At 54.1% G+C, this 24,709-nt stretch overlaps 1 protein-coding gene and 1 long non-coding RNA gene across 8 annotated transcripts in view; one reads left to right on the top strand and one right to left on the bottom strand.

Annotated features, from left to right (window-relative positions):
- IQSEC3 (IQ motif and Sec7 domain ArfGEF 3) overlaps positions 1–24,709 on the top strand; it is a 101,987-nt gene that overhangs the window by 71,268 nt on the left and 6,010 nt on the right. For 2 of the 6 annotated variants that reach the window (XM_078075465.1, XM_036092457.2), the window contains exons 6-14: positions 9,079–9,201; positions 9,664–9,830; positions 14,993–15,132; positions 16,273–16,398; positions 18,422–18,521; positions 18,699–18,860; positions 21,358–21,450; positions 23,708–23,757; positions 23,844–23,923. In XM_078075465.1, coding sequence (XP_077931591.1) covers positions 9,079–9,201; positions 9,664–9,830; positions 14,993–15,132; positions 16,273–16,398; positions 18,422–18,521; positions 18,699–18,860; positions 21,358–21,450; positions 23,708–23,757; positions 23,844–23,918 — 1,036 coding nt within the window. In that variant the 3' untranslated portion in view covers positions 23,919–23,923. Of the gene's footprint in view, positions 1–9,078; positions 9,202–9,663; positions 9,831–14,992; positions 15,133–16,272; positions 16,399–18,421; positions 18,522–18,698; positions 18,861–21,357; positions 21,451–23,707; positions 23,758–23,843; positions 23,928–24,709 lie in introns of those variants that run through there. The other 4 variants (XM_036092455.2, XM_036092456.2, XM_078075464.1 and 1 more) reach the window with 3 other exon arrangements.
- LOC144382336 (uncharacterized) lies at positions 15,781–17,664 on the bottom strand. Of its 2 annotated transcripts, none has more exons than XR_013449053.1 (3): positions 17,474–17,664; positions 16,514–16,701; positions 15,781–16,341 (listed from the first exon to the last, which is right to left on the bottom strand). It is a non-coding gene; the product is annotated as an uncharacterized LOC144382336 (long non-coding RNA). The 2 variants fall into 2 exon arrangements; XR_013449054.1 differs by having other exon boundaries at positions 17,490–17,664.

The following is a 24,709-nucleotide window of genomic DNA, read 5'->3' as shown; positions in this document are numbered from 1 at the left end:
AAAACTCAGAACCACCTGCCCACTAGATGGTAGAGGTGTCAGTTCCACTCTATAGGTGGAAAAGTGAGGCGTGGAGAGTCGAGGTGACCTGAACTGAAAGGCTCAATGATGGAAACAAGACTCAGCCTCGAGGGTGTCTGACACCAAAGGCCTGACTTCTCATTCTGCCCACTCTTAATGCCCTGGAGCAGTGGTTCTCAAAGTGTGGTCCCCGGAACAGCAGCAGCATCACTTGGAAAGTTGTTTGCGATATCAATTCTCAGATTCCACCCCAGACCCACTGAGTCAGAACCCTGGCGGCAGCAATGGTGGGTTCACAAGCCAGCCAGGTGGTTCGGATGCATACTCAAGTTTGAGAACCCCTGGCAAGCAGGGATGCTGCCAGGCCCAGGCATCCACACTGACTTCGAATTCGTTTGGGTCGTTTAAACTTAGTTCTTTTGGTTCCTGAGTCCCCAAGGTGTGACCAGCAGCCATCCCTTCTGAGGCCCTCCCAGACGAGATTGTCTTTGTCCCCTTGTCGTCACCAGGAATGCTGGCCGGTCCTCTTGCGTCAGCTTCCCTCTGCTCTATTTTCTGAGCCACATCGCACTTTTCCAAAAAGCCTTGACCTTTGTTGGGCATGTTATGAGTTCTGCCTAACAAAAATAACTCTCTGGCGGATGGGGATATTTTTAATTGAATTGTATGAGCCAAGAACTGCAGAAATAAAACCAAGGTTCCTACATCCCGTGGCAGTGGGCGGTTTCATTTTCCATCCTAATCCTGGAGCCTGGGCTTAGTCCCCGCCTCGAGCACCAGGGCCCCCCCTGCCGTCTGCAGCACTGCGCTCGCACCTCTTCTGAGCTCAGCCTGCACCTCACCTTCCAGATCTTTGCTGTCTCTTCTGGCCAATTAAAAATTCCTGCTGCTATCATTACCTATTTTCAGCTCCCAGTCAGTTCCTTTGTCTGCCAGACGCTGTCTTGCTATCGTAAAAGAAAAAAAAGTTGAGATGACGAAATTCATTTTGATCGGAGTCGTGTACGACGCTTCATTTCCCTGCAACACAAACTGCTTCCCCGCACAGCTCAGTATTAACAATTTTATGCAAGGTTGTACGTGTTTGTACAGATGCGGGGACATCTGTGCTTCTGCTCCCCCAGCCTCTGTGAGGTGCTTGCCCAGGAAAGAGAGGGAGGGAGGCCTGAGCAGAAGCTACAGCTCTCGTGATTCACTCACTCGCCCATCAGCGGCACCTCCCTGGGCAGGTGCAGACAGGCTCGGCTGGATGCGGCTTAATGGGCACCAGTCTGCCCCGGTTCTCATCACCCAGTCGCTTGCGCATGCGGCTGAAGGAAGTGGGAAACCTGTGCCCGCGACCCTGCCTCACTGCCTACGGGCTGGCATTCACGGGGCTGTTTCCTAGGCAGCTCTGTCCCGTCTCAGGGGCAGCTCCAGATGATCTTGGCAAAGCAGGCCCAGCAATCCTGAGCCACCGGGCAGAGCTCCCAGAGGCTCAGGCCACTGGGCTCCCTCCCTAGCTGAGCACATGCTCCAGGTCCCATTCATTCGCCCAGCTGGTCTCTCACGCATTCATTCATCCCAGAAACAGTTATTGAATTCATATACACGCCAGGCATGCAGAGAGTAACAGAACGGCCTCTGCTGGAAGGAGCGCAGAGCCGGGTGGGAAGACAGTCAGGTAGATGTTAATGGCACAGGGGACACCTGCAGCGGTAGACAGAGGCATGTTCGGGAGGCTGTGGCGGTCCAGGAGGACTCCTGGAGAGGTGGCTAGCTCACCAGGGACCTTGAGGTTGGGGTTGCGGGGCAGGAAGAAAAAACAGCATGTGCAAAAGTGTCAGGCTCGAGAGCCAGACTGCAGGAGGGGGAGCCAGTAAGTGGAAGGGGCAGGAGAAGCTGGGCCACTAGCAGGGCCCTGCTTGCTTGGCCCAGAAACTTGGGCTTCAGGCTAGGGATGTGGGAAGCCTTGGAAAAAATAGAAGCAGAAAAGTGAGTGACAGGACCAAATGGGTGTCCTAGAAGGATTGTTCTGGAACATGACTTGGGGACAGGGAGGCTGGTTAGGAGGCCATCACAGTCACAGTCCTGAAGAAATGTGAGAAATGTTGAGACCCTTAGCCTTGGCAGTGGCCATGGGAGGGAGAAGCAGGCGGGGCCTGGAGGCGTGGCCAGCCGTGGGGGCGGGGGTGTTGCGGGTCCAGGGAACAGCCTCCAGAGCCACTGAGAATTCGGAACACTCAGTCTTAGCATATGAGTATGTTTGTGCTTCAAGCTCTCTAGGGTAATTTGTGAAATTATACCAAATAAACGTGTGTCTATTTTCAGTTTGGGAAGGGAGATGCTGGGGTCAGGGACATTTCATCTGAAGAATCCCTCAAACCAGGTATTTTCAAATATTTACCGAGAACAAGTTGAAATATTAAACACCCGCTGAAACATGACATGTGTGCAGGCTGACTTCCCTGCACGAGATGCTAGCACCACCTGTGGTCTTGTGAGTATGCCCAGGCCAGCTCTGCCTGCCATTCACACCAGAGCACCCAGATGAGTTCAACAGCTGAAACTCAGAAGTGTGTTGGTCAACTTCCAATCAAACGCGGAGTTGATGGTTTACTTGCCCCCTCTGGACTCAGCAACATTGTCTTTTATTAACAATATAGATCAACCAAAAAGGAAAATAACTAGTTAGTGACAAATAATAAAATGAAAAAGGTGAATTCATCACAAGAGATACACGCCTATGAGTCGTGCAGGGAGCATTCAGAGCCGTGGCGAAGGGGGAGGCCACCTACACAGAGGTTGTTAAGAGAGTGAAGGGAGGCTAGGGGCCCGGCCCTAAGTTGGAGGCCAGGGGAAGGAGGCTCTGGATGGAGGAGGGGCACCCTCAGAGACCAAAGAGTCAACCTAGGGGAGGGTGGTGTGAGGAGAGCAGGAGAGAGGAGTGTTTCGAGAAGGGAATGATTAACCATTTTCGTGCTGCCAAGAGGCTGGTGGGATGAAAAGTCATTGCCATTGGACTTGGCAACGTGGCATCCAGCGTGGCCTTGACAAGAGAAGTTTTAATGGAATGCTGGGGGTAGACGCTTGGCTGGAGCAGGATGAAAAGTGAATGGGATTGAGCAAGTGCAGACAGCATGTGTAGGGACACCTTCTAGAATTTTGGCTCCAAAGAAGAGTAGAGAAAAGGGGTAGTGACTAGAGGCAAAGAAGAGTCAAGGCAGGGTCCTAATTTGTGAAATAGGGAAGACAAGACTTTGGGTGCTAAGGAGGATGATTTAGTAGACACTAAGTTGGCACTACAGGAAAGACCATCTCAGACTGAATGTGTCCCAACCCACAGTCTCAATCTCTCCTCCCGCATATGTGTCCGCCCCATCATGGACTCCACTTAAAAATTAGCACCACCAGCCCTCAGGTGCTCAAGCCAGAGCTCTGAGACTCACCATTGACTCTTCTTTTCCTCACTTCCCACCTTCCTTCCATCACGCACTCCCATCAGTTCTTCCTCTAGGAAGATCTCTGATCGTCCATTCCCTTGGCCTCCACCTTGACCCCAGCATCATCAGCTGTTACTTGGACCTTGGCAGTAGCATCCTCACAGGGTCCCTGCTTCATTCTTGTTTCCTGCCCTCCCTTTTCCACTCCTTCTCCCCCAAAAGCCAGAGAAATCCTCATAAAACCAACTGATTCATATCACTCCTCTGATCATGTCCTTCTATTGTCTCCGGCTGCATTCAGGAGAAATTTCGAAATCCTCTCGTGACTCACAGAGCTCAGACTGGTCAAGCCCCTGTCCACCTCCCTAGCCCCACAGCCTGCCACTCTCCATTCTCTCCCTTACTCCTGCAATGCAGCCTCACTGACCCTTTCTAGGTTCTTGCAAGTTCTTTCCTACCAAGGGCCTTGGCATATCTTTCCCTCCATTGCCTGAAAGCTCTCCCCGACCCCTCTCCCCCACCCCTCCCCTTCCCTTGGTCAGCTCCTACGCATCTTTCAGGTCTCAGCTCAATGTCATGTCCCCAAAGGGGCCTTTCCAACCATCCCAATATGAAATATGAAATACATCCTTTATCCTCTCATGGAAGCCTGTCCTTTGCCTGCATAGGATTCGAAACAATTACAATGAAATAATAATTTTTGACTCTGGGTATCACATTTGTCTCTCAGCAAGACAGGGTCTGGGTCTGTGTTGTTTGACACTTATTCCAAATAGGGGAGAAAGAAAAAAGTCCCCACCAGGGGTCAGAGAAAGCACCAGAGAGGAGAAGGGGGGAGAGCGGGGATTGGTCCCTGTTGTGGGTTCTGTGTGCCCAGGTCAGCTCTGAAACTGAGGGATGGCCATGCAGCTTCTGTGTTGCCTGCTGACAGTGAAGGGGCTCCTGGCACATGACTGTGACTGTGCCCAGTTGTCCCCCCTTCAGACCCCCCACAGGCTCCCGCCAGGCATCTGGGTAAGACGGCAACCCCAGGGAGAGACACATTAGCACAGTCCCCGGAGAGGGGAAGGAGGCAGTGGGCTTGCCCAGCCCAGGAGATGCCAGCAGGAAATGTGATGTGTGCAGCCCCCACCCCCCACCCCGCCCCAAGGACTGGCCCTTGCGTGAGCTTGTTTCTTCGTATGCAATAAAAAAATAACAGGATGATGGTTAACATCACACAGGATGGAGAGAGAAGATGAAGTCCGGGCGCACTCAAGTGAAGCCTAAGAACAGTCCTTAGTAAATGTGAGCACAGAGGGCGCAGCCCCCACTGGGGTTGGACCCCTGTTGGAGTGGAGAGGGCCCCGCTGGGGGGAGAGGCCTCACCAGAGCAGGAAGCATGGGGCAAGCCCCTTTGCGGTCTCAGTTTTGCCTTCTGCAAAACGGGGAGATTATACGCCTGACAAGACCACCCGGAAACGTGTGATGTTTTTGACCTTAAAGATGATCAAAGAGGAAAGACAGCCATGGGCTGTCCTGGGTGGCGGCGGCAGGATGGATTTGGAAAACTGTCAAACAACCTGCTCCCCACAAGGATTCTGGGGTGGCAAAGAAGGATGGGGAGGGGGCGATTTTATGGTAGACCCAGCAAAATAAGAGAAGCCGTGGGAGAGAAGAGGAGAGGGAGAAGAGTTTGCCACGCAGGTTGAGCTGGCCCTTCGGGAGAGAAAAAAGCGTCAGGCTGAGAGGAGGGGCATGGGTTTGGGTGACTGCAGGATGGCCGAGGCCCCTGAGGTGAGGGTCCGCAGGGGCAGGCTTGTCAGGAGAGAGCACAGCCTTGGCCTGGCCAGCTGCCCCGGGAGGCACAGGCCCCACCAGGAAGGCACCATGTGGTCCCCTGGGGTGAGGGAGAGAAGCAGCCAGTCATTGCCAACTGTATTCCAAAGCCAGCCAGGAATGATGCTGTGGTCTCCTGCTGCCTGTGGGCCCTCTCTGCTTCCAGGTCCTTCTCAGAGACTGGGGGGGCAGTCCTGAGAGGTCCCCTGGCCCAGACCCCAGCTCTCCAGAGAGGAAGGCATTTGGCTTCTTGGGGATAGTAATGCCCTACCACCACCAAACACAGCTTCTTTCCTTCATCTGGGGGTCTGGCAGAACACATTGAGATTCCCCCCGCCCCGGGATCTGAGAGCCCCAGGACACTGACGCCCCATGGTAGCAACCTCAGGGAGTCAGGTGGGAAATAAGCGCACACGTGTGTGTGTGTGTGTGTGTGTGTGTGTGTGAAGGGGGCACTGCATCTGTCTCCACCTCTCCCATCCCTCCCTCACTGCTCCCCCTGCAAAAGCAGCCCCTGACAGCCTGAAGGGGCACCTGCATGCTCCCAGGAGCTGCTGCCTGGTGGCCCATGAGTTGCTGGATTCACATTTGTCTAAAAGCCTCCACATGGGCTGGACCCCCTCCTCCCCTGGTGCTCAGCTCAGCCATTGGTCTTCAGGTTTTAAGAATCGCCTAGTGAGTTTGTGAAAAATGCTGATTGCCAGGCCTCGCCTCCACATATTCTAGTCAGTAGATCTGGGATGGGGCTCAGGCATCTGCATTTTACCAAACCATCTCACAACTCTTACAAGGGGCCCTTGAGGACGTGGGGTGTAGACGTCCCCCGCCCCACGGCCCAGGCGACCTGTCGCAAAGCCCTCCCCCTGGCCCTCCCTCCTCCCCGTGGCCCGTGACCGATTTACTCGGTGCTCCCCAGTCTGCAGGCTGGCATTTCCACCTGGCTGCGTCTCAGGCTCTCTCATTACTGGAGCTTTCGGCCGAAGCCCTGAGCGAGCCAGGGAGCGGGCTGCGCGTCACCTGAGTGAAGGCCTGGAAACTAGGCCATCGTGCTTGGCCAAGCAGATCCCACTTTCTCCCAGCTGCTGCACTGCCTCCTTCGGCTGCCCCCCCCTCCCCCCGCCGCCATGGTGCCTGGGGCCTCGGGCGCCCACCCCCTCAGAGCGCTGGGGCAGAAGGCACAGCAGAGGCTCTGGGAGCGCCACTTTGGAGGGACGCAGGGGCCCCGTAGCGGTGGGCTGGACAGACTGATGGGGCAAGTCCTGGGCAGCAGCTGGACGCCCGGCCGGGGCACCAAGGGCCAGCCTGGGGCCCTCTGCCCTCCCCCGCGGCCTTGACATGTCAGGTGGGGGCGGCGATGAGCAGGTGCCGCCCCAGTCCAGTCCGTGGTGTTTTCCTCCACCTCCATGTCCTGTCCTTTTCCACCTCTCCTTCGCCGCTCTTTTCTCTGTCTGTCTCTCTCTCTTTCCCTGTCTCTCCCCCTGTCTCTGTCTGTCTCTTGTTCTCTGTCTCCATCTCTCCCCCATTTTGTGGGTCTTTCTCTCTTCTCCCGTTTACCTCCTTGCCTCTCTTTTTCTGTCTTGCCTTCTCTGTCCTTGTCCTCTCTTTCTCACCTGACTCTGTATCCTCTGCGTCTCTCACTGTCTCCATGCCGGTCCCCTCCCTGTCTTTGCCTCCCTGGCTCTAGCTCCTGGTCCCCTCGCTGCAGGACCACAGCGGTTCACCTCCTCTGACCGGCCTTGCTGTCTGGGTCAGTCATGCACGATTCATAACTCCTGACTGGGCTGGGCTAGGGGACACGTGGATGTGGGCCCCATGATGCGGCTCTCAGGGCTCACCTGCCAGTTGGGGAGGGCCTAGGGAGGAGGTGACATGCTGCTGGGAAATCAGAGTGGCCTCTCCCCAGGCTGGACCCGGAGGCTGCTACCACCAGTTGCCGTCTCAAATGGCCAGACACTGAAATTCCAGTTGTCATCCTTGGGCGACATTCTTGCCTCGGCCTCCCCCAGCGCCACCCTCTCACTCACTAGCCAGGCAGACAAGCCTGACAGAAGGCTGGGTGTGACCAAGCCGTGGATGGGCTCCCAGCCCAGAGATGGCCATCTCCCCTGTCCTTGCGAGCCGAGGACGGCCCCCAGCCTCCCCTTCCTAGAAGTCTCAGTGGTGCCCTCTCCTCCCTGTTCCCCCTGGAAGGAAGGGGGGAGGGAGAGCCCACAGGCCACCAGGCCCCTGACCACAGCTGTGTGGGTGTCTCCCCTTGTTTTCTCCTAAAAATTGACATCAGAGCCAAGGTTGTGTCTGGATCTCCGAGTCTCCTAGGTGGTGGGCCCTGCACAGGAGCCGATCATGTGGAGGAAGTGGGTCCTGTCCAGGGCTTGTCCCTCTGCTCACGCAGTTACTGGGCAAATGTTGCCTGAGTCCCCCAGGGTGCTGGGCCCTGAGCCACATGCTGGGCTTGAGCCTGGAGCTCGCCTCGCCTTTTTGGGCAGGGAAGCGGGCAGCCACCAGGCCTCAGCTGCCCGGGGTTGTGACCCTGTGGCAGCAAAGGCCAGGGCTGTGGAGGCAGAGGGGCTGCTCTCCGCAGCGGGCACCATGAGACTGGCTATAAAAGGACCAGGAGAGAGGAGACCGGATGACAGCACGGGTGCAGAAAGGGGGGAAATCAGCGCGGAGAGGCTGTCGGCACATGTGAGCTTCTGCAGTTCTCAGCCACTCAGGGCTGCTGCTTGGCCAGGCCTGGGCTCCTGCCCACTGCTCGCGCCCTAGGGACAGGGCACTCCAGAGGAAGGTGAGGCAGCGGGAGGTAGGGGCTGGGAGGGGCCTGGCCCCAGAGCCCGTGGAAAGAAGGGGCCCCAGGAGCAGGTCAGGCTAGAGGAATGACACTGCCGCCTGCAGGTGACTGGAATGTGTCCCCGACCTCGCCCCACTCACTGAAGGGGGACATTCAGATGCAGACTCTCCAGGGCTAGAGGTGACATTTCAGAGGTAGAGGGGCCCTTGGGGAGCAGGACTCTGGCCTCGTTCCTTCTCAGAGAGAGAAACTGAGGCTCTAAAAGATGAGTCTTGACTGAAAGTCACAAAAATGCAGTGGTAGGCCCAGGCTCAGAATCCTGCCGTGTTTGTCACACAGTGCCCTCCCACGTGAAGCTGATTTGTCATTTACTTTTCAGAGGCCACAGCTTCCCTGAGAGCTCAGGGCTCCTTGGCTGCAAGGGAGATTAGGATGAACCCGCTCCTCTCCCATCCTGCCTGAGGCAGAACCGAGGGCTGGTACCAGAGAAGCTTTCAGGCACCGGGAAGCCCAAGTGGGAACGAGAAACTAGGGAGACGGACAGACTCCTACCAAGGGCAGAAGAGTGTAGCGTTCTCATCTTTATGTCAAGCCTTTGTCTGACTCTGAGACCCTCTGAGGCTGAGAGGAAAGGACCTGGGCTCTGGAGGTGGAAGATCAGACATCCTCCGGCTGTGCAGCCCTGGACAGCCCCCCGGCCTCTCTGGGCCTCAGGTTCTTAGCTGTGCAGTGGAGACGTCAGTCAGCCATCTGCCTCACAGGGCTATTGCGTTAGAGGAAGGACGCTGTGAGGGAGGGCCCTCTGGGGTTATTCAAGGGAGAGCCCCGGGGGTGATTTGGCCTAGGAGGCCCAAGTTAGTCCCCTCCTGGGTGGTCACAGGGACCCAAGTCCCTCCCCCATCCACCAGGGCAGACAGCCCATGGGGGGAGGGAGGGTGCACCTTGCACCCTACTCCTCAGCTATATCGGGTTGAGGGAGGTTTAGGGGCCAACCTCTCCTCAAGACCCCTCCGCCTCACCTGCCCCCAGCTGCGTGGTGGACGAGATGGACTTCTCCAGCATGGAGCTGGACGAGGCCCTGCGGAAGTTCCAGGCTCACATCCGCGTGCAGGGGGAGGCCCAGAAGGTGGAGCGGCTCATAGAGGCCTTCAGGTAGGACCCCCTTCTGTAGCAGCCCCTCCCCTCACCCAGCCCTCAAAACACACGCCTGGGGCACGGGGAACCGGAGATGCTGGGGCGGGGGGTCAGCCCGGGGCTGGGGAGAAGCCCTCCTGGTGGGGCAGCAAGGGTGGTAGGCCGGGTGGAAAGGAAGGAAGGGAAGAAAAGGGACAGGAGCCCTGGAGCTCGCTAAGCTGGAGCAGCACTGGGCCCTCCAAGTGGACTGCAGGCATCTCCCTCATCCCTCATCCAAGCAAGGTGACGGGCTCCACGGCTGTGTGGCACCTGCCCTGTCCCCTCAGCTGGGAAGAGGACCAGGCTACAGGGCACACAGCCATCATTAGGGACCCGATGCCCTCGGAGAGCCAGCATATAGGCCCCGACAGCCCCCGATCTGGAGCTCAGGGAGGGGAGAGAGGGCCTCACGCGGCACCCCGCTCTGTGTCCCCACCACAGCCAGCGCTACTGCATGTGTAACCCCGAGGTGGTACAACAATTCCACAACCCCGACACCATCTTCATCCTCGCCTTTGCCATCATCCTCCTCAACACCGACATGTACAGCCCCAACATCAAGCCTGACCGCAAGATGATGCTGGAGGACTTTATCCGAAACCTGCGAGGTGAGGAGGAGTGGGGAGGAGGGGCGAGGCCACGGCTCGGGCGCCGTTCTGTTCGGCGTTAATTCTGGGCTGCCAAGGGCGCGGGACGCTGCTGTCTGGTCCTGATCACGCACAGCAGTCTGGGAAAGCTGCTTGCGTGCCAGGCATCTGGGCAGTTTCCAGGAGCCATTACCACTCCCCTAGACGTCGGGCCGTAGCCCTTGCCGTCCCCGGAATGTCCTCCATGGGTTGACCTCTAGGTGCGGGCGCCACGGCTGGTGCCCAGGTGTAGCAGCCCTTCCCACTGCACGACGTCTGGAGGCCTTTAGGTCTTGGGTCCATTTATGTCAGCCTTGCAGACGGCGCCTTGGCACCGACCAGCCAAGTCCTTTCCTAAAGGACATAGTGCAGCCCCTGGCAGGGATCAGAACAAAGATGGCAGGATGGGATATGTGCTCAACAGGGTTCTTTTCTTTCCTAGCATTTAAGAAATCGAAGCTATACATGCACATAATTTAATAAAGTCAAATAATTCTACGAGGCTTACTCCAAAAAAAGTTCATCCCTGCCCCTGTCACCACTCTCCTTCCTCAGAGGCAACCACTCTCAACTTTGTTTTGCTCTTTCTTGTGTTTCTTCTATAGCACTAAACAACGTGCTTCGGCTGCTTTTCTTACGCATTTTTTCTAGTTAGTATAAAATCCAATTGTAAGGCGTATAAATCTGAGAGCTTGATGAATGCTTATGTTCATATACACGTGTGTGATCATGGTGGTAAATAGACGCGTTTCCCAGTGTATAAAAACCACTCCATTGTACACCTGAAACTAACAGGATATTAGACCCATTCAGTACCCCTGCCCGAGGGCCAGCTCTTCTGACCTGCCATCCCTGCTGATGAGTTGTGCCAGTTCTTGAACTTCATATGGTGGGATTAAATAGTACACACACTTTGGTTTCTTTTATACACTCCGACTTGTTCATTTTTTAAATTTTAAGTATTATTAACTTCTGTCTCAATCCGTTCAGGCTGCCGTAACAAAATACCACAGACTGGGTCGCTTCTAAACAACAGACATTTATTTCACACAGCTCGGCCGGCTAGGCCGCCCAAGGTCAAGGCCCAGGCACAGTCAGTGTCTGGTGAGAGCCCGCTTCCTGGTTCTGGCGGGGCCCTTCCGGCTGTGTGCTCACATGGCGGAAGGGGTGGGGAGCTCTGTGGGTTTTTGTTGTTTTTATACGACACTAATCCTATTCATGAGGCTCTATCTTTATGACTTCCGCAATTTCTAAAGGCCCTGTCTCCTCATACCATCCGTTTGGGGGTTAGGATTTCAACATATGCATGGGGGAGGGGGCCACAAACATTCAGACCACAGCAGTTTCCTAGAGTAGAATATAAGGATTAGCTCTTTTTCATCCACCTTGCCTAGCCCGCCCCCGCTAAAACTACACGGTGTTTATGTTATTAAGACGTAAACACAGTCCAAAGCTGAGTCTTGAAGTATGTCATGATGACAAACCTTTCTATTTCTGCTTTCCTTGGAGTGAAGTTAGCACTTAAACGTTCTTTGTCCCTTTGCTTAGCTCTCTAGGTACCCGCTATTGATTCCTCTCCAAACTCCCCACCCTAAGTGTCACGTTCCTCTCAACACATGGAGCCCCGGGGAGGTCTTCTTGGAGTCTCCCTCCCGGAGCCTCTAACTCTGCTCCAATCTGGACGGGTTACTGGGCCAGTGCACAGCAATCGGCCTGGGATACTGTCCCCCATCATCTGGGGGCCTCCTCTTTGCTCCTGTGTTCGGTCCCTGTATCCTAGATTTCATGGCTTGCTCATTTTTAATTCACTTCCATAGAAAAGGTACACTGGTGGCAAACTTTCTGAGAACCTGTGTGTCTGAATATATCATTTTCTACCTTCACTCTTTTTTTTTTTTTTTAAGTTTTTTTATTTATTTGTCAGAGAGAGAGAGAGGAAACACAAACAGGAGGAGGGGCAGAGGAAGAAGGAGAAGCAGGCTCCCCGCTGAGCAAGGAGCCTGATGCGGGACCCATCCAAGGACCCTGGGATCATGACCTGAGCCAAAGCCAGCTGCTTAACCAACTGAGCCATCCAGGCGTCCCAACTACCTTCACTCTTGATTGGGCGTTTGACTCGGAAGAGAATTCCAGATTGGAAACAGGGACTCAGAATTCTGAAGGCATTGCTCCATTGTCTTTTAACGATGGTGCTGCTCTGTCGTTCCAATTCCTCACCTTTTGCATATTAATTTTTCTCTCTCTCTGAAAATTTACAGGCTCTTCTCTTTGTCCTTTGTGTTCTAAGTTTTCATGATGTTCCACCTCGTTCTGGTTCTTTTTTCAGTTGAAGTATAATTGACATCCTGTTAGTTTCAGGTGTACAACAGAGTGATTTTTATACACTGGGAAAGGAGTCTAGTTACCATCTGTCACCATACAAAGTTACTACAATGTTATTGACTCTATTTCCTATGCTGTACATTATATCGCCATGATTTAATTTATTTTTAACTGGAAGTTTGTACCTCCTAATCCCCTTCACCTATTTTGCCCACCCCCAACCCACCTCCCCTCTGGCAACCAACAGTTTGTTCTCTGTACTTATGAGTCTGTTTCTATTTTTGTTTTGTCTGCTCATTTGTTTCATATTTAGAGTCCACATATAAGTGAAATCATATGGTGTTTTTCTTTCTCTTTCTGACTTGTTTCACTTAGCATAGTACCTTCTAGGTCCACCAATGCTGTTGTAAACAGCAAGATTTCATTCTCTTTTATGACTAATATTCCATTTTATATATGTGTCACATCCTCTATATCCATTCATCTTTCAATTCTTCCACATCTTAGTTGTTGTAATGCTCAGTGGACATGGGGGTGCAAATAGCTTTTCAAACTGGTGAATTTCTTTTTGGTTCTTTTATCATCTCTTGTGCCAGTGCTGGGTTGATCCTTCAGCCTAAAAAACATGTCCTCCGATTGTGGGAAGTTTTCTTAAATATTGTATTTGATCATCAACCCCCTTCGTTTTCTCTGTACTTTCTGGAACTCTTATTATTTGGATGTTAGATCTCCTAGTTTGATCTTCTGATTTTTACAGCTTTCTATTTGCCATCTTTGTCTTCTTGTTGGACTTTCTTAAAGATGTCTTGCAAGTTTCCTCCTAAGGTTTAATTTCTGCTGTCATATTTTTCATTTTCAAGAACACTTTGTTCTCAAAATGTTTCTCCTTTATAACATTTTAGTCTTGTTTTATAGATGTGGTATCTTCTTACATATCTCTGATGGTATTTATTTATTTCAGTTTCTCCCTGCTTGTTTTTATTTCTTCTGGCTTCCTTTTTCTGCTTCCCCATACTTCTTTCTCTTTTGTGTTATAGACTTTCCATATATACATGATGAAACTTGGTTGTTCTCTCATATTTAAGAGTGAACTAAAAGGCTGATTAAAAACTGTGAGTATGGGTGGGGGTTGCTGACCAGTGGGCTTCCTCATAGGGTGATTTAGTTGAGCTCTGTCACTGAGGGACCCCTACTGCCGCATCTTTAGATTTTTCTCTTGTGCCTGTTGATTACTCAGAAAAGAAATGTCCAATCTGTTGCCCAGAGGGTAGGAGTCTGGCTGCTAACGTTCTAAGATCTTCTGGGTCAATAGGACTGAGAGGGTCTCTTAATACATAAACATCAACCTCATGCCCCAGTTTTCAGCACAGACTCCCACCTTTGGCTGGGCTTGGGGTCCCCCACCCCAGAGTTCCTGGCTCACCTCTTCCAGAGGACTAACCCTCATTTGGCTGCTGGAGTGGAGGAAGGGACAGGGAGATCTAAATGCTTTTTAGACTGATGATCAACCTATTTTCCTGTGTCCAGCCCAACTTTACCTCCACTTTCAGGGATTCCTGTTGCCACCCATTCCAGAGCCCTTTGGTGGTTCTGTGATGTGTTGAGTGGCTTGTAACCTCTCTGCTGGCTTCATGTTCCACTCTCTCAGGTTTGCCAATCCATCTGCTCGTTCGTCCACTTCACAGGTCACATGGCGCCATTGTTTCTTCCCCGCCCTCTTTAAAAAACTCCCTTTGGCCAGAATATTGAGGAGGAGCAGAGGCGTGCGACCTGCCATCTTCAGCTGAGAGCCTCTGTGTGTTCAGTCTTGGTCCCTGCTCCTTATTGCCCCCAGCACCCCAGGGGTGCTGCACGGCTGATGTGCCTGACTTGAAGAACCAAGATCAGATATGGAAGAAAACAGGGTGGATACAAGGAGTTGCTCGTAGAAGGTATAATGTCCTCTCACTAAGTTAGGAAATCTCCTCTGAGGACACTTGCCAAAGTTGCTTTACTTTCCACTTTTCTCTCTTATAAGAGAAGCATATAGTCATTAAAAAAAGATTTAGAAAAGGTAGAAAGAAGAAATTTTTTATTGCCTCTCTTTCTACCTCCTAAAGAAATCTGTTTCCATGTTGGTCAATTTCCTGCTAGTATTTTTTTGTTACCAGAGTGTGATGACTATGAAGTAGGAGATGGGAGTAAGGGCTCCTTACTTGCGTTGCCACAGGAGGCTGTCCGGTTCCTCTTCACCTAATGTCTAACCACCACCCCCCACACTCCCAGTGATGGAAGAATCATGTCATACATTCAGCAACTAATCACTGAGCACCATGCTCCCTTGTGGAGGGGTGCGGAGGGTCCAAAAGGGAGGAGATCCAAGAGAGAACAAGATAGAACATCAGCTTTCAAGAGACTCTCATGCGGGGGGCAGGGAGTGGGGTGGAGGTAGACAAATACATGGAGGATAAGAAGCAAGGCACTGAGCAGGATCATGGAGGGTGTATTTGGGGATGAAGAAAGAGGTGGTGGGGGGAGTGGAGGTTCTGATTATGGAACAGCAGGAGATGAGGCTGTGGCGATGTGTGTTGGGGCCATATTACAGTAGTTCTGTTGCCTGGCTAAGGAGTGTGTCCTTAATTCAATAGGTATGGGGAGCCAGTCATTGAAGGCTTTGGAACAGGGACAGGGCAAAATCAAGGCCACCCTTGAGGGGCCTCAGTCTGGTAGGGGCTTCCCCTCTCTGGCTCCAGGCCTCTAACACCTCCTCCCTACCCCCCTGCCTCCCTGGCCTCCCCCCTCCCCTGCCTCCCTGGCCTCCCCTTCCCATTCCACGCTGGTAGGTGTGGATGACGGTGCTGACATCCCCAGGGAGCTGGTGGTAGGCATCTATGAAAGGATACAGCAGAAGGAGCTCAAGTCCAATGAGGACCATGTCACGTATGTCACCAAGGTGGAGAAGTCTATCGTGGGCATGAAGACAGTAAGTGCCCACCACAGAACAGCACTCACCCCATGGGGGTTGCTTCCTCTCCCATGGCTGCCAAGCCCCCCACCTCGCACCTCCTTTTGTCTCCCATGTGACATCTCCTTCCATTCTCCTCCTTCCCTTTCAGCAACACTTTTCCATTATTTGCTCACTTCCTAGTGACTGAGTCCCCACTATGTGCCATCCACTGCACCCTCTGTTTCCCCTTGCCTCATTTCCTCATGGCTACTGGCCGCCACAGCAGCAGAGCCTGAGGTGAGGTGTTGGGAAAGATTGCCCTATAGTCTAGGGTTGAAGCGTCAGGATGGCCAGATGGGGAGACTAAGGATGGGCTGGACACTGGGCTTTCCTGGATGGTCCTACTGAATAGAAGACAGGAAAGAGGCTGAAGAGCCTTCTAGACTGTGGTGTCCCAACCACTGGGCGCCCCTTAGTTATGACCTATGTCACAGTCAATATGGTCCAAGAGGGCAATGATGCTCTATAGTTTACTACTCATATGTCAGCAGAGGCTCTTTATGCCATAAATATAAAGGATGTAGAGTGGGTTCTGGTATTTGTTTCCAGTTTCTCCTCCCTAAATTGCTGACCCAAGAAGCAGTGTGGGGATGTTGTCTGAGCTCTGCACTGGGCTCCTCTGTGCGGGGATGGCCCTTTTCTGCCCAGAGCCTTGATTGCTGAGGTCTTTTTTTTTTTTTAAGATTTTATTTATTTATTTGTCAGAGAGAGAGAGCACAGGCAGGGGGAGCAGGAGAGGGAGAAGCAGACTCCCCGCTGAGTAGGGAGCCTGATGTGGGGCTTGATCCCAGGACCCTGGGGTCATGACCTGAGCTGAAGGCAGACCCTTAACCAACTGAGCCACCCAAGTGCCCCGATTGCTGAGGTCTCAGCATCTATCTGGTCTGCAGGTGTCACTGCAATAAATTGTTCTACACGCAGCAGATCTGAGGCATCCCCGCCGTCCCCTCCCTCTGGCACACTTGGATGTCGTGTGCAGGAGAGAAGGGGATAGAGGAGCCACCCTGCAGCTTGGGTCGTGGGGGGCCCTCCAGAAGGTCTTGGGCGGAAAGGGGTGACGGCAGCCATATTTGCACAATCCAGAAGCTGTTTTCAATTGCCACGCCTCCGCTCCAGGTGCTGTCGGTGCCCCACCGCCGCCTGGTCTGCTGCAGCCGGCTCTTCGAGGTGACCGATGTGAACAAGCTGCAGAAACAGGCCGCACATCAGAGGGAAGTGTTCCTCTTCAACGACCTGCTGGTGGTGAGTGGACTGGCCAGGCCAGGGCCACCTGCTGCCCCGCTCAGCCTTAGCCCTGACCCCGGGGAGGGGTGGGGAGGGCCCCAGAGACCTCCTTCAGAATGCTATAGCTATTTACCTCTTTCTGTGGCACTTTCAAATCCTGGAGGCGGGGAGGTGAGGTTGCTCAGGCAGATATGATCATTCCTACTTTATAAGTTATGAAGCTGAGGCTCGCAGGGACTAAATGATTTGTTTGTGGTTCCGCAGTCAGGAAGGAAATGAACCAGATCCCAGATCATGTGCCTCTCCCACATTACAGAAAACCTGGGGCAGGAAGAGTATAGGGTGTGCTTCACGCCCCACAGCCAGGGAGGGACAGTGAGCCAGAGTGGGGTGTGTGCTGCCTGGGGCCCAGGGGTGTGTGCGCGTGCGTGTGCACGTGTGTGTGCACGTGTGTGTGTGTGTGCACCTGTGCGTGTGTGGCGGGGTTGGGGGGGTACTCATTCTTTGCTCTGTGAAATAGGTGTCCATTGCACAATATTTAATGAGTGTCAACTATGTACTAGGCATTTTTGTAAGTGTGGGGGAACAGTGGTGGACAAGATTGGGTTTCTGTCTTTCCCTCGTACCCCACATCCTCTCTATCCATGAGTCACATCGAGCTCCCTCTAAAATCATCCCACATCTAATGATCCACCTCTGAGGTCCACCTTCCACAGAGCAGCAGAGTGATCCTTCTAGAGCGCACAACAGGCTGTGTGTCTGCCACACTTCCCAAGCCGGGCAAAGGAAGTCCACAGTCCCTGACCTGGGACCTCCTGGATCCCTGGCCTCCTCTCCCTTCCCTCCGCTCCCCTGCTTGGCTGTGCAGGCGCCCTGACCCCACAGGCTGCGTCCCACGGGCCAGGATCCTTCCATCTCAGACCTTTGTTCTTGCTGCCCACCCCCAGACTTTGCCCGGCCACCTCCCTCTCTTCATTCAGGTCTCAATTCAAACATCACCTCCTCCCAGAAGCCCTCCCCATGCACCTCGGCAGGTAGCCTGCCCAGTCACCTTCTCTTCCTTACCCTATTTCATGTTCTTCAAAACACTCACCAGTTTCAGGAATTACCTTATTCATCTCTTCCTCCACATTGGTTTTTTTCTGCTTATTATGCTTTATGGATTGACCCACTGGTTTACACCCTGAAGGGGCTTCCTCCGGAGCAGCGAGGGCAGGGCTCTCTCTCTCTCCCCCCCCCCACCGCCCCGGGCTCATGTGTCCCCAGGGCCCAGCTCAAGAAAAGGTGCTGATGAAGCATTTGTGAATTGAGCAACTGGCTAAGTTTCCATTTTAGTTGGGGAGGGAGATAGAAAATAATGAAGAAAACAAATAAACAAGATACTATCAAATTGGGAAGAAGGTGGCATGAAAGCGAGTGACAGGATAGGGAGGGGCTGGGGTGAGGGCGGATTTGGTTTGGTTTGTTTCTGTTTGTTACTTGGGCTGCTCGGCAGGGGATCTCTAAGGAGGCAGTATCTGAGCTGAGATCTAAGTCATGAAAGTAACCCAGCCATGCAAAAAGCTACAGGGAGGGTTGTGGACCGGGGCTAACATGTGCAAAGGGGCCTGCAGGGGGACTGAGCTCACCCAATTCAGGCCATGGAAAAGAGGACAGCAGGGCTCCAGCATAAAGCCAGAGTGAGGCACGGACCAAACTGGGGGAGGCAGGAAGTGTGGACTGGCTTCTTCTAAGTTCGGTGGGAAGAGACACGGAGGGGTTTTATGCAGTTAAAAACACCCATATTTTGATATAGTGTGTATTTATATACATGCATATACATGAGTGCGTATGTGTTGCATACACATATATATCAATGTGTGTATGTGTGTGTGCATATAAATGTGTGTGTGTGAATGTATCCTAAGTATACAAGTGTGCACGTGTGTTCACATTTTGTATGTACTTGTGTGTTCCCCAGTGTCCCTGCGTGTTCGTGCATCCGAGTGCATGCACACACATGTGCACCATCAGTGCATGTCTCTCTCCCTCTCTTGAACAGATTCTGAAACTTTGCCCGAAGAAGAAGAGCTCCTCCACCTATACCTTCTGCAAGTCAGTCGGCCTGCTGGGCATGCAGTTCCATCTTTTTGAGAATGAGTGTAAGTCTCCCTCGGACCCGGAGACGTGGAAGAGGCAGTTTGGGGGGGAAAGTTGGAGGCTGGAGGGAAGGGGAGGGGGCAAGCACGCCAAAGGCCTCAGCCACTCTCCCCACTGGGCTGGCTCTAGCCTCACCTGCCGCTGCTCATGGCCACGGGGGCCTGGGGTCTGCTTTCCAGATTACTCTCACGGCATCACGCTGGTGACCCCACTCTCGGGCTCTGAGAAGAAGCAGGTGCTGCATTTCTGTGCCCTGGGCTCAGACGAGATGCAGAAGTTTGTGGAGGATCTGAAGGAGTCCATCGCTGAGGTTACAGAGCTGGAGCAGATCCGGATAGAGTGTAAGGCCGCGGGGCGCCACACGGCGGGGTGGGCGGGTGGGCTCCCCGTCAGCAGGGAACGGAGGCTGTTTGTGACACAAGTCTGACTCCTTGCCCCACTCTGGAGTGAGTGTGGGGTGAGCTGAGGCCCCTCCTGCCATCCATCCCAAGCCCTCCCCCAGCCCCACTGCGCCATCACGGCCCATGTGGGTGCTGCCGCTGTTCGTGTTTCTTCACCATTAAAGTGGGGGGCACTAGAGCACGCACACCTGTGTGCACACCCAGCCGGGCTGTGGAGCTGCGTGCGGGCCCCTTGGAACAGAGGACGCGGCTGTGTCTGACCAGCGCAGCCGAGCCAGCCGAGCAAGGCAGGCATGCCAACCTCAACGGTCTGTGCACCCGGGCGCCCCTCTTCCCACCGGACTCCTGGGTCAGCCCCTCCCTCTGGACCCAGTCAGACTCACACCTTACATCTGGCTGCTTCATTTCGTTCATCTCTTTTCATCTCGAATCGTCCCCCCACTTTATTTTTTCATGATATGGTCTTTTTGAAGAGTCCAGCCTGGTTTTCTGACTATCCCTCATCTAGGAGTCGTCTTTTGGTTCCTCTAAGGAAGGCGTGGATTCCTGAGTGTCCCAATTCAGGCATTTTAGAAACTACGTGGGCCTCTTTGGAGGGGCAGGCGGTTTGCCAGTTAACTTGGTGGTTGAGGAGTAGAGCAGGGCTGGCCCGAAACCCGTGCCCACTCGCCAGCTTTTCCTGCTTTAGCATCGCCCGTAGCTTCAGATTGCCTTTCATGGGAAATTGAATAACTGTGGATTCAGAAACTAGAAGAGCAAACAGATTTTGGGTCTGCCTTCTATGGTCACTTCGTTGAAAAGTGCTTCTAAATTAATATAAAACCATTAGGCAATAGGAAAGGCAGGGGGACTTTTGAGGCAGGGCACCAATAGGACAGGGCGGTGCTTTTTAATCAGCGTTTTTAGAGCACCCACTATGTGCCAGACAGTTTGTCGGCAGCACCCACAGTGAGGCTGCAAGGTGGTGCTTGTGCCCAGTTTACAGACCAGCCTCAGGGAAGTTACGGGCTGTGTTTAACGTCGTGCATCTTAGAAGCAGACGTGACACTTGCATTTAGGTCTGCTTCTGAGGTTCCTGTACTTCCTACTCTGACATTGACAAAAGAGATTCCGTTTATAATAGTGTAAGGAAACAGCTCAATCAGGTCGAAACAGAAGCCGAGCAGACCAGACGGTAGGGCTCGGTAGCGGCTCGGGAGGCAGGGTGGGGGTGTAAATTCCCCTGCTGCACTCTGCTTGAGCTCCGCGGCGGGACCGGAGGCTCAGAGATGCCACCTTGGCTGCTGATCTTGAACCTTCTCAAGGACACATCCTGAAAGGTCACTTCTGTCATTGTCAAAATGTTACAGATGGCTCTTCTACTATCTAATCCTTGCCACAACTGTCCACGAGGCAGGTAAGATTGTCCTCATTTTACAAATCAGGAAAGTGAGTCTAACAGAGCTGAAGGAAGTCGTCCAAGTTCACACAGTCAGTGACCACACAAGATTTGCGCCAAGTTCCTTGGACTCCTTGCTTGTAATTAGGATGCTAATTTCTCCAAAGCCAAGCAGCCCCTCTCCAGGGAGGGACGGCCCTCTGCTCAGGGAAAGTATGAAGTATTGACTGATGGTGTGATTCAGGCAGTCAGGACAAACTGTGCTGGTTTGGAGGTTTGCAGTCCAGTGTCCCCAGATTATAGACAACAAGAGACACAGAAAATGGGATCCACAGGTGTGGCTTTAATAAAAGGAACCTGAGTTATGTCTCCTGGAAAAGACACTGAAGGAGTGATTTAATCATTCCTGGAACAGGCTTACGGTCTAGTGAGAGGAATCAAGGTCGAGGACAAGGCGGATGCCCTGGGCTTGCGGGCTCAGGCGAGGAATCTCCTCCCCGGGGGAGCTCAGCCGGGTGGGTGGGCTCTGTCTTGCCCGATGCAAGGTGTGCAGGCTGGCCGTCACCTGCCGTCACCAGCCCTCACCGAGGTCCGCTGTGCCAGGTGATTCGTCCATGTTGTTATAAAAACTAGTATTTACTGAGCACTTGCCATAAGCTGGGTCTCCTTCTAAAGGGCTTTGGTGCATTTCCTCGTGTTATCCTCTTAACAACACTTGGAAGTGGACACTGCTGTCCCCTCACATGAGGCACGGAGAGGTTAAGTAACTTGCCCAAAACCACACAGCTAAGAAGTCCCAGAACTGGGATTCAAACCCAGGCCATCCGCCGCCCTCGCCTTCGCCTCTTCTGTTGCCTCTCTGACCTTCGGGCAGCTGTTAGCATCCCCACAGACAGATGAAGAAACTGAGGTTCTAGCAGGTCTCTAACTTGCCGTGAAGTGGGTTCCAGACTCAGACCACGTGTTAGAGCATGTGTCAGGGAGCGCCCCCTTCCTGCTCCCTCCTCACTCCTCTCCCATCTCACCATGGTTGAGGCTAGCTTCCTCTCCATCCTCTAGGGGAGCTGGAGAAGCAGCAGGGAGCAAAGACGCTCTCCTTCAAGTCCAGCGGGGCGCAGGTGGACCCGCAGTCGAAGCAAGGATCGCCTACAGGTGAGCCCTGGTTCCCCTCCAGAGTCCCAGACCCCAGGCCTGGGATGGCCCTGGGCCCACATGGAAGCCACTCTCTGCCCCCAGCCTTGGGTTCCTGGGGAACTGGGAGGTGCTCATTCCCATGGTCACTTCTTTCTGCTCAGGGCTCCAGGCTAATCTCATGGGCCTTAGTAGTGGGAGTGAGGAGGACGGTGAGAGAAGAACGTGTCCATTTACACGCTGCCCTAAGGCCCTGGGTCCCTGTGAAATGTCACTGTCCCCCCTGGAGGAGTTGGGCCAAGAGCCCAGACACCCTGGCCTCAGTGGGGGAGCCTCCTACCCCACCCACCCTGCACCCAGGCTCCCCGGGGACTGCTGGGGTTCACGGGGGATGGTGGTGGTGAGAGGTATAGTAAAGAGAAACAGCATGAGAAAAACTGCTGCCTACAGATGGGAGCCCGGTAAGGAGGGTGGCCAGAAGGGTCTGGAAATCTTGATCTGCCAGTCAAGTCTTTTCCCTAATGAGCCACAAGTGCTCCAGGCCAGAGTCAGCCCACCCCAAAATCCAGATAAACCTTCAAACCCACTTTCCCAAATGGTTTCTTCAAATTGACTTATTCACTCCAGACGAATCAAGCCAGTTTCAGATTTTGTATCACCTCTGGCCATGTTCTCTAGACCTGCTTCCTTTCTCCCACTGATATCCTCCTACTTTCTATCTCTTGGCCCTCGCCTCACCCGCCACCCCCAACCCCCCCGCAGGGAGCATGGGAAGAGTCACCCCCACCCCCATTCTGCGGTCCCAAATAAAAATCAGAGGGAGAGATGTCATGAGAATTAACTCCCATCCCAACAGACCCCCAGTAAACCATCCCGAACTGTTCGCTGATTAATTAATTCAGCCATTTATCCTTACATTTAACAAACACTTACGGAGTGCTTGCAGTGTGCTCCCTGCTAAGCGCTAGAAGACCAGGCTTCCAGCGAGACAGCAGCTTGAGCCGAGACACTCGGGGGGGTTTCATGCTGGCCCCCGGCCCTCGGTGACAGCCATGACACCATGATGCTGGGACAGACGGCATCCCAGCACTCAGTCACTCAGCTAGGAGACGCGACTCCTTTTCCCAGCAAGACCTGGGGCTCCTTTAGCTGCACGGAGGTTCTCACTGTGATGTCATCTTCCACGTGAGGTTTTGACCTGCCATCAGGCATTCGTAATTCTCCACCCTGCCTGATTTTCCAGCCGACCCCTTCATTTCTATCAGGTCACAGTACACGGGTCACTGCTTGTTTGCACAGCTGTGTAAACTCCGGAGCCAAACCTCAGCTGTGATTAATTATTTGACATCCCACCCCACTCTGCAGCCCAGCCTGCCTCTTTTGGAAGCTGCACCCCCTGGTCAGGCCAGGATGCATGTCTCCAGGGCCTGGTCCATCAATCACCTCCCCGGTGGGGTTCTCCTCAGTCCCAAACAATGGCATAGCTCCCTCTTGTGCTACAGAAAGCAGAGGGATGAGCACAGCGAGGGAACTTGCGCTCACGTGAGCGCATGCGTGTGCACAACATGCACACACGCACACACACGCACACGTGCACACAGTGTGTGAGCAGTCAGAGGGGCTCTGGGAGGCCTGCTGAGGGTGAGGGTGGCAGCCGGGAGTGACTGTCCCTGGAGGGGACACCCCACCACGCTGTCCCTGGAGGTCCGCGGGCTCCCTGGTGCTGTGCCGAGCCAGTCGGAAGGCCCCCTAGCGTCACACAGCCACGCTTCCCATGCCAGGCCCTGTGGTGAGCGCTGTACGGGCCTCAGTTCGCTGAATCCCTGCCACGGAGCTGAGTGGCAGGGATAGGAACACAGGCCCTCCCTCAACGAGCCTGTGGTTGAAAGGGACAGGTTAACAGCAGAGCCTCCTTGTCTGTCTGGGAGCCAAGAACCATGGCCCCTCAAAACTGACTTTCACTGTCCCTATCGGGGAGGCTTTGACTGTGGGTAAACGAGACTCAGCAGTGCTCCCTTAAAAACCCTCGGAGATCTTCTAGTCTGCATGCCCAAGGTCACACAGCTACCAAGGGGCAGAACTGGGCTCCGCCTTCTGGTCCACTGCCCCGGGGCTGAGTCCCAGTCAGGAGTGGCCTGGTACGCAGAGTCTTCTGTCCACACCGGCTAACTGCAAGGATACTTGGTATCAGGGCCAGAGCAGGGGGGCGGTGGTTGGCGAGGCAGGGATTTGTATTGGGCCGGGTAGAGAGTGAGCCCTGTGCTCTTTGCATTCAAAGCCAAAAGGGAAGCCGCGCTGGGGGAGAAGCCGGCGGAGAGCACGGTGGAGGTAAGTGGAGGCCTGGTTGCCCAGGTGAGTGCTTCCGAGCCCCCGCTTGTCCTTCTTCTCATTGTCTCTGTTGTTTCTCTTCTCAGGTATTAATCAATGCCTCCCCAGCCCGACTCACCATTTTACCAATTTCAAGAGATACAATTAAACGTTACTGCTAGCATGGGTAATGCCACTGTCCCAGCGCCTAATTAAGCCACAGCTCTTTCTGCCCATCCCCCAGCCGCGTGCCCTCCGAGGCCGAGCTCCCGGGCTGACACCTGCACATGATGCCCATGGTGCCTCCATAGCGGCCTCGCCCAGAGGCCCCCAACCCACGCCCCCAGCACACTGCTCACTGATCCCCTCATGCGTGCCCTATCAGGGAAGCCACCAGTCCCTTCCCCCCTGGTGCGTCTGTCCTCCACAGTAGGGAGCCTGGGCCCCTCCGGACACTCACCCCTTGAGTCCAGCCCCAGGGACCACTTCGGGCTCGGACCCTGCCCTCCCTGCCCCTCTTGGGGCAGTCGGAGAACTGAGACAGGGGGCAGTTGAGCACTGGGAGCTCCTCCCTGGGGTGTATGCCAGAGCCAGTGAGGCAGAGCAGGGTTGGGTCACCTTAGGGATTTCTCTGGGGGGAGTGCAGATGTATCTGAAGACTGTCGACTGGGAGGGGGATGCCCCCACCCCAAGCCACATAGGGAGAGGCTGGGGAGGTAGCCGTAGCAGTTAGTCCTTGCCAAGCTCCCAAGTGTCACCTGGGGGGACATTCAGTGGCCCCTATAAGCTTCACTGGGCCACAACCCTCCCCCACTGCTCCCCTCCCACCCCAGTGAGCCCCCCTCCCCCGCTCCTCTGTCAGGCCTCTTGGGACGACTAGCTTCTCACACACAGACACCTCCTTTCCCAACCCCACCCCAAGCTGGAGGAGCCCCCACTTAGAGGGAGGGAGGAGCCTGCCCACCAGGATACC

This window comes from Halichoerus grypus, chromosome 6 (genome assembly GCF_964656455.1).
Source record: "Halichoerus grypus chromosome 6, mHalGry1.hap1.1, whole genome shotgun sequence".
NCBI classification, from domain to species: Eukaryota; Metazoa; Chordata; class Mammalia; order Carnivora; family Phocidae; genus Halichoerus; species Halichoerus grypus.
This window is presented reverse-complemented; position numbering and strand designations above follow the sequence as displayed.